Source organism: Chiloscyllium punctatum, chromosome 37, assembly GCF_047496795.1.
Source record: "Chiloscyllium punctatum isolate Juve2018m chromosome 37, sChiPun1.3, whole genome shotgun sequence".
NCBI classification, from domain to species: domain Eukaryota; kingdom Metazoa; phylum Chordata; class Chondrichthyes; order Orectolobiformes; family Hemiscylliidae; genus Chiloscyllium; species Chiloscyllium punctatum.
Genome location: NC_092775.1, coordinates 68,377,496 through 68,392,024, shown reverse-complemented (window position 1 = coordinate 68,392,024; position 14,529 = coordinate 68,377,496). Strand labels below are relative to the sequence as shown.

Sequence of the window (14,529 nt, the reverse complement as noted above, 5' to 3'; positions counted from 1 at the left end):
TCGCAATGTGACTTTGACTACAAAAGGAGTGGAACAAGGAAAGGAATTCCTAGCGGAAGAACAAATTCAGTTTTTGGGAGAAAATGAGTGATGAGAAAGTCAAAATTACAGAAAACATTTTGCTGCTTATTCATTTTTAATATTGATGAGAGCATGCTTTTTATTCCATCTACTTTAATGTCTGCTCATCTTTTAAAAGTTAAGAAAATTTGGGGACATTATAGCCAATGGTACATAAACACTTTATGCTTATGCAATCAAGTTTTACCTGAGGTTCTATAAGAGGAGATTATAAATGTTGCTGAAAAAGACAAACTTTTGTCTTGCACTCCAAGCCAAACAAAATGCAAAGTTTCCAGTGATTATAGTAAGGTATACTACAAACAAGTGTTCAAGCAAAGCTTCAACATATTGTTCAGCAATAATTCCAGCTTAGTTTGATATTGGGTAGTAAAAGCAAATAACTTGCATGATTATGGGGGAGGGGGAAAGCGACAAAATCCATCTTATGACAAGAACAAAAAGTAAAAACCTCCAAAACACTGGCAAAAGACTGTCATGAGAAGTGACATTTTGTACCCTTGCCAATTGTACACTTGACCATTATTCATTAATTTGACATTGATTTACTGTTTCCATACTACCTGTACCAATAAAGCATTATTTGCAAAAAACATTGGGGGGGTGCAGGGGGAAGATGTTGCCACACACACAATGTTAAAGAAACCTTTCAAGTCAAAAATTACAGTCAGACAACAACCCACTGAAAGATTTCAGTGGCCAATCTGTTCAGTAAAATATACTAGTGCCTTCATACCTGCATTAGTCTTAAATTTTCTTTAAAAAACATACAATGAGCACTGAATTTAAACGTTATCTCCTATCAAGTTTATCCTGACCCACCAATTGCAAAACATTTCTCTTCCAACTCATGAGCTGCAAACCAAATAACATAGCACAAAGACAAGGCAGTAGTATGGCAAAAGGCCATTCAACCCATCATATTTACTTTAAATCTTTGTTGGAATAAATTCATTTCCCCAGTTGGTATCCTAGTGCTCTACTTCACAATATACAAAGCATGGTAAACAGATGTGAATTTAAAAAAATTCAAAGATGTGAACACGGTTGGCTGGATCAGCCTTTCTGCCTATCTTAATTGCCTTTGAGGTGGTCAGCTGCCTTATTGAAGGGCTGCAGTCCATGTGCAATACATTAGGACTAGGAAAGGAGTTTTAGGAATTTGAACTAGCAACTGAAAAAAATTGACAACATATTTCCAAGTCAGGTGAACAAGTGACTTGGAGATGAACTTGCAGGTGTTTAATTTCTATGTATCTGTTATCCCTGTCCTTCTAGATGATAACAGAAGTGGATTGGGAGATTCTTGAATTTCTGCAGTGCATTTTGTAAATAGTACACACTGTTCCCACTGATGCTCAGTAGCAGGGAGTGATTGAATGTTTGTTGACATGGTGCCAATCAAGTGGGCTGCTCTGCCTTGGATGGTGTCAAGCTTTAATTGTTGGAGCTGGACGAGTGAATTACATCCAATACCCAATTTGTGCCTTGGAGATGGCAGACAAGATTTGGAGAGTTAGGTGGCGAGTTACAGACTGCAGAAATCCCAGCCTCTGATCTAAGTAGGTAGCCATTTGGTTATTAGACCAGTTCAGTTTCTAATCAATGGTAAGCTCTCATGCTGTGAAAGCAGAGCATTCAGTGATAAGTGATGTCATTGACTCTAGAGTCATTAGTTATACACTTACTGGAAATAGCAACGACAGCACTTTTTGCAAGTAATGCTCATGCCACTTATCAGCACAAACCTGACTATTGTTCACATTTTGTTGCATTTCGGCATGGACTAATTCAATATCTGTGAAGGTACTAATGCACAACATTTACCAAACGTTAGCAAAGATTGCTAATTCTAACTACATGGCGAGGTCATAGATGAAGTAGCTGAAAACTGACCTCCGTCAACCACAACTTACTTTATGCCAGGTATGACTCCAATCAAAGAAGAAATTGACCTGATTTCTGTCAGCTCTAGTTTTGCTAGAGCTCCTTGATACAGACTATGTCAAGGGCATTCATTCTCACCTTATCTGGAATTCAGATTTGTTCATGTCTGAACAATGTGCAATAAGGTCAGAAACGGAGAAGTCTTGGCTAATAAACTGAGCAAGGACAACTTTATAGGACTGCTGATGTACTTTCATTACTTCGATGGTGGAGGTAAAACTGATGGGGCAATAATTGGCCTGGTTAGATTTGCATGCTGTGTATACAGGACATACCTGGCCTGATATTTTTATTGTCATCAGACTGGTGCCGGTTTTACAGTTTTAGTGGAACATCTTGGTTAGGGGCCATTTTTGGGATATACAAGATTTCAATTCTTAGTCAATTAAAAAAAGTATCACATTGGGAATTAAAAACTGTTGGACAAATTTACCAATAACTTGACTGCCTGAATCCATAATTTACCAGTTTTGAATCTGCATAGTCCACAGAACATTAAGGCAGGCATCAAACCAAATCTCTCAGCAGTTGTGGCTAGCTTCAAAACCAACAAATATTGCAGCATGCTGACATATAAACATTAACATTGCGAGAAAGTATACATACCATCACTCGACACCTCACCAGGTTGTATACTAGTTTGATTTTTAAGAGGTTCACAAGTTTGTTGACCATCTTTCTGGCAAATCTGTTTCAGTTGGGAAGGCACTTGCACTGCCTGTTTCACTTGATTTGTTAACACTGGACGCTTGATTGGAACAGAATTGGCAGACAGAACCCGCGTTTGAAGTGGTACACTTTGCTGGCCTGAGTTAGGAGCAGATACCACTTGTGTTGACAAACTCCCTGTAGGTGGTTGATTCTGAGAATTGCGCTTTGCTTCTACAACACGTTTTGGACCATCCAAGGCTGGCATCTTTAAAAAGGAAAAATAAAAGTGGCTTTTCATACAATAGCATCCAAGCAATTGTTCCAAATACTCTGCTGGCTCAGAAAGTGTATTGTTTCAGAATTTTTCAATCCAGAATGCCATAAAAAGAACCTAGAGGTCATCCATGTGTCTGCTTTGACCATTGAAATACAGCACAACTACAAATTAATCTTTATTTTGTTGCATATCTGTTGGTGGGTGCATGTGCCCATATAGATGGAAGCAGCCACACTAGTCTGGTGTCAGTGGGTGCAAGCAGAAGGGGAGGCACAGGATAATTAAGTATTACTAACACCAAGTCCAAAAATCATAGGTAGGCAGGAGTCAGTCTAACCCCTCAGCTGGGTGGAGTTTCAGATACCAAACCATATCACCTTAGTAGCGTCCTCTATGAGAGAGGATACCCTCATTATAAGTCGGTTTGAAGATACAAAATTAGTGCAAGCCAGTTTGTTGTATTGAGTACTCAGCAAAGCATTAAACAATTAAATTGCCTTATATATATTGCAAGTTATACAAGACGTATAGAAGAGTAACTAGTTTATAGTAGTGAATGTCACATGGGTACAATGTACTCATGTCACAATGTACTCTTGGGTAATGAGTACACAGTGGATTTTTGGTGATCATTTGCCATTGATATCTTCTAGGTGTTCTTCCTCATGAGGTGAAAATATTTTGTCTATAAACACCCTCATTTGTTTTCTCCTGCAAGTGAGCACCCATCCTAGCAACCCTTTCTCAATATGTACAATTTTGCATTTTCAGTATCATCCTGATGGCTCTATTCTGGTCATAGAATGGTAAGTAGAAATGCTAAATATTCCAAAATCACGACCAGAAATACAACTTGGCATTTCCTTTACTTTTGTGGCCGTGCAAAAAATAATTAACTGTTAGTGACTGATCTATGCACAGTTGAATCCTTTCCCCCCCAATCTTTCAAGGCAAGTTGCCTATTCTTTCTATCAGCATTACTTATCTGTACTGAAGATCTGCAAGTTAATGTCAGGGTGCAATTTCTTGCACTCCAACAATCCTCCCTAGCTTGTCAACCACAAACATCAAAATTGTAGTTTTGATTCCAAATTCCAAAACACCAAATGTAAATTATGAACAGTACTGATCCTGGTGGATCACTGAATAGCTACTTTATTTCCACTTAGCTTCATTCCTTGAAGCCAGCTCACAATCTATTGGCCACTTGTCATGAAATTTCATATTTTATGATTGATCAGTCCATAATGGGGTATCCTAAATCAAAGGCTTTTTTGAAATCACAGATGCAGTGGATGCAAGTTCCTGTCTACTGTGCTACCTATCAAAAACAAAAGCAGGAGAAAAGGCTTGGTCACAATGTGATTTTCAAAATGAGAAGTTTAATAATGAACAGTCAGTCAATGTTCTCTTCTCTCCATTAGCAAGGGTTCCATTATTTTTCCTAGCAGTGGCTTTAAACTGACTGGTCCGCAATTCTCAGGCACATTCAGTATCCTTCAAAAGGAAAAAGGGGAATTGACCAGGCACCTGTCTTTTGGTACTACAAATGTTTGAGTTATATAAAAGACACCACAAAAAAAAAGAATCATCCCTCCGGTATCTCTTCCCACATTATTTTATAGTAGGTGTATTTACCCACAGTTGGTAGAATTATAAAATGAACCTCCTTTATATGCACTTGTGTCCACCTAATATCATTACCTATTTAAACTCCCAGATTCATACTAACAGTAAATTTGAGTACTGATAAAGACTCTGTCAAAGCTTCACATGCTGTATTCAGAATAATTAGCAAGAATACTGGTTTAAGAGTACCACAAAAGGTTCATAATCATGGATAACTTGCAGACATCAAACTTCTATTTTCAAAAGATTTTTGAAAGAGAAGTGGACATGCAGACCAAAAGAATGCAAGTTTTGGTCAAAGCTATTCAGTGATTGCCTGAAAGATCCGTGAATCATTAGTCTCAAATGAGTCAGGAATGTCACAATTCATAGGTATCAAGGAAGCTTCAAGGAGAGGACTTAAAATGAAGAACTATAAACCCCCAATGAGTTCTCAGTGTAAACACGAGGGGACAAGACAGAAATCTGGACAAAAGACAATGTTTGTGTATTCTTAAAAGTGGAAAACACAAGACCAGGGGTCATAAGCCAGTTTCAAGTCTTGCTTGTGGGTACTAGTGGACAAAGATTTGTTTAAGTGTCACAAATGAGAAAACCAAGTCATTCTTGATTTACTTGTCTCTTTCTGGAAACCCAGAGCAAGCATACAGAGTCAGTCATACACCGATGTACAGCACGGAAACAGACCCTTCGGTCCAACTCATCCATGCCAACCAGATATCCCAAACCAATCTCTCCATCCTGCCAGCACATATCCCATATCGTGAGGAAGGAGACCAGAGTTGCACACAATATTCCAACAGTGGTCTAACCAATGTCCTGTACACCCACAACACGACCACCCAACTCCTGTACTCAATACTGAGCAATAAAGGAAAGCATACCAAACGCCACCTTCATTATCCTATCTACCTGCAACTCCACTTTCAAGGAGCTATGAACCTGCAATCCAAGGTCTTTGTTCAGCAACACTCCCTAGGATCTTGCCATTAAGTGTACAAGTACTGCTAAGATTTGCTTTAAGCAGAACAAAGATCTTCCAGCTAACTTAAAAGGCCAAACCTCAGTCAATTGCTCATTTATCAAATGTTATTAGTATCACCCAAATTAACTGATAACTTCACAAGCTTCAAAGACTGACACATCTGTCCTTTTATAAATTGTCTTTTTTGAGATGCTTCACACTTCTAAAGCTGTGTGCACTTGTTGCATTTTGATGGGGGGGGGGGGGGGGGGGGGGCGGAGAGGGGAGGGAAGACTGAGTTGGAAGTAATGAGGAAGGGGAGTCACTTCATTCCTCCTCAACCAACAGTTTAATAATCTGGGGTATCACATCTGGAGCATAATAAACCCAGAAACTTCAACCATCAACTGATATAACAAGGGAAATCCAAATTTGTGTTTTGTAGGAGAGGATTAGTTGACAAATTGACTCATTGTTAGATGTATTGCCCAAGAGAATACACCAACTTTTCAGAAACATTCAGGTTTTGTATTACTAACCATTTTTTCCCTAAGCTGTGCTGGGTCCACTGCTTTTTGTCATTTTATATTAATGATTTGGATGGAATATAGGAGGAATGGTTAAAAAGTTTGCAGACTATACCAAAATTGGTGACAGTGAACAAAGGAGGCTGCCTCAATAAATACAACTGCAGTCAGATGGAAAAAAAGTCTAGAAAATAGGAAGTGCTACATTTTGATAGAGCAAATCAGGGCTGTACTTCTACATTTACTGACAAGGTCCTGGGGAGTGCTGCCAAAACAAAAGGAAATCTTGGCGTGCAGGTTCATAGTTCCTTGAAAGTCAAGTCACAGGTAGACAGGGTGTTAAAGATAGCACAAAAGCAGACATTGCTGGAAAGATTCAGCAGGTCTGTCAGCATCCAAAACAAAATCAGTTAATATCTGGGTCTGGTGATCCTTCCTCAGAACTGACGGCAGCTAGGAAAATGTCAGTTTACATAAACCCTTCATTGGTAAGTGCATAGAGTACGGAGTTTGGACATCATGTTGTAGCTGTACAGGACATTGGCCCACCCCTCCAATTGCAACAAGGTCAGAACCTTCCACGCCACCAACCACCATAAGTCATATCCATCTACAAATGGACCCCAGCGAAGACCATTCCCTCAGCAACTACCTGGTCAGTTCCACACCCCCTAACAACCTACCATCCCCTCCTGGAACCTTGCCCTGCTACCACAGGCATTGCAAAACCTGTGCTCACACCTTCTCCCTCACCTCCATCCAAGACTCCAGAGGAGCCTTCCACATCCAAAGTTTCACCTGCACTTCCAATGTCATTTATTGTATCTGTTGCTCCTGATGCAGTCTCCTCTACATTGGAGAGACTGGACACCTCCTGGCAGAGCGATTTAGGGACCATCCCCAGGACACCCAAACAACCCTACCACCAGTGGTCAAACATTTCAACTCCCCCTCCCACTCTATTAAGGACATGCAGGTGCTGGTCTTCCTCCACCAGCACTCCCTCACCACCTGAGGCCCAGAGGAAGAACACTATCTTCCACCTCGGGATGCTTCAATCCCAGGGCATCAATGTGGACTTGACCAGTTTCCTCATTTCTCCTCCACCTACCTTACCCCAGTTCCAACCTTCCAGCTCAGTACCACCCTTATGACCTGTCCCACCTGTCAATCTTGCTTCCCACCCATCCACTCCACCCTCCTCTCTGATCTATCCCCCTTTCCCTCCACTTATTTCTACTTTCTCACCAGTCCCATCCCACCCTCCCATTTATCTCTCCACCCTTGAGGCTCCCAGTCTCATTTCTGATGAAGGGCTCCGGCCCAAAACGTCAATTTTCCTGCTTCTTGGATGCTGCCTGACCTGCTGTGCTTTTCCAGTAACACACACAACTCTGATCTCCAGCATTTGCAGACCTCACTGTATCCTAAGGAGTCCAAAACTTGAGGGCATAGGTTTAGTGTTGGGGGAGAAAGAGTTAAGAGGGATCTAAAATAGGCTGGAAGCAAAGTTATGGTGGGACAGTTGACAAGCAATAGAGGACTTCCAGAGCAATTTTTCAAAGTATTCAGCAGAAGTATTATCAGTGAAAAGCAAGGACTGTAGGAAAAGGGAAATCCGCCTTGGGCACCAGAAGAATAAGGGAGGCCATCAAATTAAAAGAGAAGATAGACCAAGTGACAAATCAACAGGAAACTAGAAGATTGGGAAAACGTTAAAGGTCAATAGAAAGCCACACACAAAAAAGCTGTAAAGAAGCATAACGTAGATTATGAGCGTCAACTAGCTCAGAATATCAAGACAGAGAGCAAAAGTTTCTATAAATATAGAAAATGAAAGTGGCCAAGGTAAACACTGCTCCTTGACAGGATGAAAAGGGTGATTTAATAAGATGAGGAGGTGGCCAAGGCATTAAACAAATATTTTGTCAGTCCTCCCAGTGGAGGGCATGAATAATATACCAGTAACTGTCAAAGAGACAAAGGTAGGTGAGGACGTGGAAACAATCAGTCAATCACAAAAAAAGAGGTTGTGTTGGGCAAACTAATGGAGCTAAAGGTAGACAAGTCTCCTGGCCCTGATAGAATGCATCAAGGTACTGAAAGAAATGGCAAAAGCAGCAAATGCACTTGGTAATTTCTATTAATTCACTGGTTCCTGGGGCAGTTCCAACAGATTGGAAAACAGCAAATGTAATGTCACTGTTTATTAAAATAAAGGTAAACAAAAGATGGCAAATTATAGACTGGTTAGTTTAACTTCTGTAGTGAGGAAAATGCTTGAATCTATCAAGGAAGAAATAGCAAGATATCTAGATAGAAATTGTATCTTTGGGCAGACACAGCACAGGCTCATGAAATTAAGTCATGGTTCACTAATCTACTGGAAATCTATGAAGACATTATGAGCATGGTGAATCAAGATATCCAAAAGGCATTTGGCAAGCAGAACAAAAGGATGTTGCACAAAATTAAGATGCATGGCATTACAGGTAATTTATTAGCATGGATAGAGGATTGGTTAGCTAACAGGAAGCCAAGAGTGGGGATAAATGAGTATTTCTCTGGTTAGCAATAGTTCTCTGGTATGCCTCAGGGATCAGCATGGGACCGCAATTATTCACAATTTACGTACATGGTTTGGAGTGGGAGATCATGTGTAGTGTGTCAAAGTTTGCAGATAAGGACATAGATAGTTTAAGAGTGGGGACAAAGGTCTGGCAGATGGAGTACAGTTTTAATAAATGTGAAGGCATCCATTTTGTTAAGCAGTAACAGTAAAAAGGACTATTACTTAAATCATAATAATTGTAGCATGCTGCTGTGCAAACAGACCTGGATGCATGAATCAGAAGGTTGGCCTGCAGGTGCAACAGGTAAATAAGACAGCAAATGGAATTTGTCCCTCGTTGCAAAGTGAACGGAGTTTAAAAGCAGGGCGATTACATTGCAGTGTATTGGATGCGGGTAAGGCCGCAACTAGAGTACTGCAGGCAGTTTTGGTCTCCTTACTTGAGAAAGTATATACTAGCACTTGAGGGGTTGAGGTGGTTCATTGATTCCAGAGGGAGGCAGTTGGCTTGTGAGGACAGGCTGAGTAAACTGGGATTATATTAATTGGAATTTAGAAGAATGAGGCAGGGGAAACCTTATAGAAACATATGAAATTAGTAAGGGAACAGATAAGATAGAAGTAGAGGATGTTTCCACTGGTGGGTGCAACTGCAACAAGACTGCATAGCCTCAGAATTAGGACCAATTGAGAAAGAACTTCTTCACCCAGACGGTCAAGAATCTGTGGAATTCCATACCCAGTAAAGTAGTTGAGGCTTCCTCATGGAGGATGTTTTAAAGCTTAGATAATTCCTACATTGTTCAAAAAATTAAGGGTTCTGATGAGAGGGTGGATAAGTGGAGCCGAGGCCACATGTAGATTAGCGATGATGTTATTGAACGGCAGAGAAGGCTTCAAGGGCCAGATGGCCTACTCCTATTTCTTAGAGATATCTGGTTAGCATGTACAAGTTGGATTGAAGGGCCTGTTTCTTAATGCCTAAGTAGTTATTCAATATTTCACCAGCTTCATAACCAATTTTTAGCACATCAATTGACAACAAATATACCTTTCCAGCATGTCCTCTTTGGCTTGCAACCTTTTTCTCCATTTGCAATCAAAAATCCTGCAAGTAGAAGTTAAAGTTATTGTACTGACAGAAGTAGCTAGTATGTACAGTTTTCCAAGAATTAGGTCATATGAAAACCCACTGTGCATCCTTCCCATTGAAGCAGCAAAATTAAAATTACTTTTGGGCCGGAATACACTCACTCTAGAACAGAATCCAAATGTGAGAGATTTGTTTACACACTAACAGTTAATGCAATCACCATTTCCTCCCTGTACATTTTCTCACTCTTCACATCCATGAACAGGATTGCCCATCAAGTGCAATTCTATAGGTGGGTGGAGGTGGCACAAAATAGAAAACATTTGAAATACAAATGGTTCAGGGCTTTATAGTGACACCCTCTGCATTTTATTGCATGGGCTTGAAGAAAATAAAGCAAAAACAACTAGTATCGAAAAAAAATCCAATGGACAGGACCACTTTGCACAAGTTAAAGGCTTAGTAGCAACCACGTTTCATTATACGGATAAGCATACTGTACCCCCACTAATCCAGTTGGGATGTGCTTATTCTGGATCAGCCAGCAACAGCATCGCTAAACACGGAACTCTGAAGAAAGGTCACTGGAACCTGAAACATTAAATTTGCTTTCGCTCTACAGATCCTGCCAGACCTGCGAGTTCTCCCAGCAAAACCTGATTTTTAGAACCTGATTTCCCAGGCATTTGTCATTCCAATCTCCACACAAGCGCATGAGACACAAAAGTGCTATTTGTCACTCCATCTTGTAATTAACCGAACGGTTCTCGTACAAAGCCACCAGAGTAAGACTAGCGTCTACTGGATGAATGGCAACAAAGCTCAAAAGAAACGAATTCCCCGCATGAGTAAATTAACCCAGCCTAAAAAAAGGAGATTACATCCCACAACATACCACTATCATAAACTTCAGCTCAAAGAACAAGACAAGTGAAATTATCTCAGCACCCACGGATACCTCGGATGTGATTCTGCCATTTTCAACAGAATGGCAATTATTTACCATGGGGTGGGGGTGGGGGGTAAATGGGGCGGACTCACTCGTAAGCCATGAAGGATTCAAAAGACTACTGAAATATTTAATGCATTCCAAATACCCTGCAATCGATAGCCACCAAATCAGATGCTGCTGCTCGGAAACATCCCAGTGAAGGGGTTATACTGGGGGGGGGGGGGAAAGACAGGGGCGATCTCGGCACCTGACCATACCCCAGTTTGACCCTGACAGACAAGTTAGGGCCTGTTGAAGGAGGGGGGAGAATGACGATGATGATGTGGATTATTATTGCCAACTGACCCCCACCGTCCGAGATACCGGGAGGAACAGGAGCGCAACTGGAGAAGACATCACCAGGCCCCCCCCCAGAGCCATGGGAGAGGGAAAGGAGCGGACAGATCTCATCCGACAAACGCTCAACAACGTAAACCGACGCGGGGAGGGGAAGCTCCTACAGCCCCAAGCCCCTCTCCTCCACTTGTTTTTCTCCTTTTTTTTTCCCCCGGCAGCCCTACCTGGGGCCCCCCCTCTCTCCACCTGACTCACCGCCCGTTTCCCTCAGCTCCTATGGCCGTTTAAATTCAAATCCACCGCACTTTAACCCTTTTAACAGAGCCCGCGCGCCAATTGGCCGGCGCTCGCCTGTCGCTGGCTCGCTATTGGCGGCTCTTCAACGGACTGACGCAGCAGACGTCAAGCGTCATCGCGCACACCGTCTGTGTCGCTATTGTTCCAGCCAGGGAGGTTGACACATGCGCAGACACGGAGGCGTCCGGAAGTTGTGAATCTAGTGTTATGCATGGAGGTCATAAAGCCCTGTGGTTTTCTTTAAAGCAGATATATAGATAGTTCTCTTGTTTGTTCTTTTCCTCCATATTTTAAACATTTACATTTATCTGTCACACTTTTTTAACTGTGGAGTTTGATTCAACTACAGTTTCTGGTAGGCCAGCTTCCCTTCCTGCATGAAAACAGAATATTGGATTAGTGGTGCTGGAAGAGCACAGCAGTTCAGGCAGCATTTTTACCTTGAAAACAGAATATGTTAAGCTGTCCCTTTCTCTTTCTTAAATGTCTATCTTCTATTGACTAGTCAGTTAAAATGATGAATTTTCCCCATTTTTAGCTGGGCTTATATGAATTTTAACATTAAATTTGAAAGGAAGAATCAGGAAGCTATTAATCTAGTCCTGGTGGGATATAAGCCATTTTACTGTATTTTCTTCTGATACAAGAACATTAACCTCAAGCCTTAATTCTGTGTCTTTCTACAAATAGTTGCTGAGTATTTACCGTTTTTGTTTGTCTGTGCATCGTGCCTAACTCCCAAGTTCTTAATTCTGTATCATACACACAGTATCCTAGAATATGAATGTAAAGAAATGATAGATGACAGCTTGACTTTAATTTTATTCTTCTCCTGCAATGTTCCTCTCCTTATCTATTTAAATCTTTGTAATTTATAATTGTTTGCCAAGTATATGTTCCCAGTGTGAAACAATGATACCTAATTATTAGTTATGTGCCTGATTTGTTAAATATAACAATAAACTGGCAGACACATTGCATGTGACTTTATTTTGTTATCTTTGCATTTATACTGGATTTTTACAGGTTTTCACAAAAAATTAACAATTTATAAAGTAATTAAAAACTGAAGCTTGTATGAAATCGTCATCCTTTACATGATGTGTCAGACTTGTGGTTTTTCCTTGGGAGAAACTGAGGACTGCAGATGCTGGAGATTAGAATTGAGAGTGTGGTGGTGGAAAAGCACAATGGGTCAGGCAACAGCAGGGGAGCATGAGAATTGGCATTTCAGGCCAAAGCCCTCCATCAGGCTTTTTCTTGCCAGGGAGTTCAGGTCATATAGGTTTGATATGTTGTTGAGTACAAGTTGGTATAATGCCTGATACTAATGGATTTTGTCAGTGTTGTAGTCATAATTCAGTGTCCCTGAGTGTGGGATTGGAACCTAATATGTGAAAATCTGCATCAGAAAATGCATCTCTTATTGACTATGGGGTCAGTTTACTTCCCATCTACTGGAACTTCAGTGGGAGGATTACAGAAACATAACGGAAATGGCATTAACTTTGCTTTTTTTTGAGGGCTTCAATGGCTCTCCCACCAAAGTTACACTGTATGGTTTTACAAAACTCCTAAAAGCCTTTCCTTCTATGATTTTGCTTTAATGTAATCTAGATTATCCCAAAGGAAGGTTCATGGTGGATGCTCGGGCATTTACGTTATCCTTTTAGTTGTAGGAACATAGAAAGGAAGAACAAGAGTAGGCCATTTTAACATGACAGTAGCTGATTCTCAATCTCAATGACATACCCCTGCCCTCTCCACACTTCCCTTATGCATTTAGTCTTAAAAAAACTATCTATATCTTAAACACATTCAAAGACTTGGGCTCGACAACATGCTATGGCAGAGAATTCCATAAGTTCACCATCCTCTGAGTAAAGACATTTCTGACCATCTGTCTGATTATGACTTGCCCTATATTCTGAAACTGTGACCCTTTGTCTGGACATGACCCCCCCTCCCCCCCCCCCCCCACCAACCTCTTTTCTCACCCCCTAGCCATGGAGACAGCAGCCCTGTATCCAGTCTGTCTAGGCCTGTCAAAATGTTATATGTTTCATTGCGATCCCTTCTCGTTCTTACAATCTCCAGTGAGTTCAGGCCTAATCAGCAGCCAGTCTCTTCTCAAAAAACAAACCTGCCATTCCCAGGAATCAGTCTGGTGAACCTGCACTGCACTCCCTCTTTGTCAAGTATATTTTTTAGGTAAAGATGCCAAAACTGCATATGATGATATGTGTGATCTCAATCAATCTATCCATTGCTTGTGAGAATTTTCAAAAGGCCAGCAATTAATCTGAGGTGCATGTCCTCACTACTATTAAAAACATTTGATAATGTGGTTGACTTCAATGTCAAATATGGAAGATGTGTATGTCTTGTTGTTTCATGATGCTGCAATAATTTGTCTTGCAAAGTGACATCTTTACAGAGCCTGCAGAGAATGAAGGGCCGCAGGTGCAATAAGGTAATGGAAGAAGCCAACAGAAGAAACTCTCTGCTGTGAACTTGAAAAATAGGTGCAGCTGTCACATAAGAGACTCTCTTAGTTGAGTATATATCTTCATCATGCCTATATTTCATACTCATGTCCATATTCTTACCTTTTAACACAATGCATAAAACTATCATTTGTTTAACATTTTCTTTTAAATCTTTCATGGAGTGTGGGCATTACCCATCATTTAATGCCCAAACCTAGTTGGCCTTAAGAAGGTGGTGGTGAGCTGCCTCCTTGAATCGTTACGATCCATATGCTGTAGGTAGACCTCAACAGTATTAGGGAGGGAATTCCAGGATATTGAACCAGCGACACTGAAAGAATGGCCATATCTTTCCAAGTCGGGATGGTGAGTGGCCTCGAGAGGAAGTAGGAAGTGTTGGTGTTCCCATGTAACGACTGTGCTTGTATTGCTAAATGGTCATGGGTTTGGAAGGTGTTGTCAAAAGAACCTTGGTGAATTTCTGCAGTGCATCTTATAGGTGGCAATGTACTGCTGCCACTGAGTGTCTTTGTTGGAGATAGTGGATGTGGTACCAAATCAAATTTATTCAGGCTGGTTTCAAGCTTCTTGAGTATTGATGGAATTGCCCTCATCCAGGCAAGTGGGAAGTGTTCCATCACACTCCTGACTTCTGTCTTTTAAAGGTGTCAGGAGGTGAGAAAGCACCAGCAGGACTCATTGCGTTAATGACTC

The 14,529-nt window shown here is 41.0% G+C and overlaps 1 protein-coding gene across 3 annotated transcripts in view; it reads right to left on the bottom strand.

Annotated features, from left to right (window-relative positions):
• The window catches only part of LOC140463189 (aurora kinase C-like), a 29,090-nt gene extending 17,754 nt beyond the window's left edge, over positions 1-11,336 (bottom strand). The window contains exons 1-3 of one of the 3 annotated variants that reach the window (XM_072556977.1): positions 11,285-11,336; positions 9,700-9,756; positions 2,635-2,944 (exon numbers count right to left, since the gene is read on the bottom strand). In XM_072556977.1, coding sequence (XP_072413078.1) covers positions 2,635-2,944; positions 9,700-9,741 — 352 coding nt within the window. In that variant the 5' untranslated portion in view covers positions 9,742-9,756; positions 11,285-11,336. Of the gene's footprint in view, positions 1-2,634; positions 2,945-9,699; positions 9,757-10,636; positions 10,658-10,838; positions 10,861-11,284 lie in introns of those variants that run through there. The other 2 variants (XM_072556978.1, XM_072556979.1) reach the window with 2 other exon arrangements.
• Positions 11,337-14,529: the final 3,193 nt, after the last annotated feature.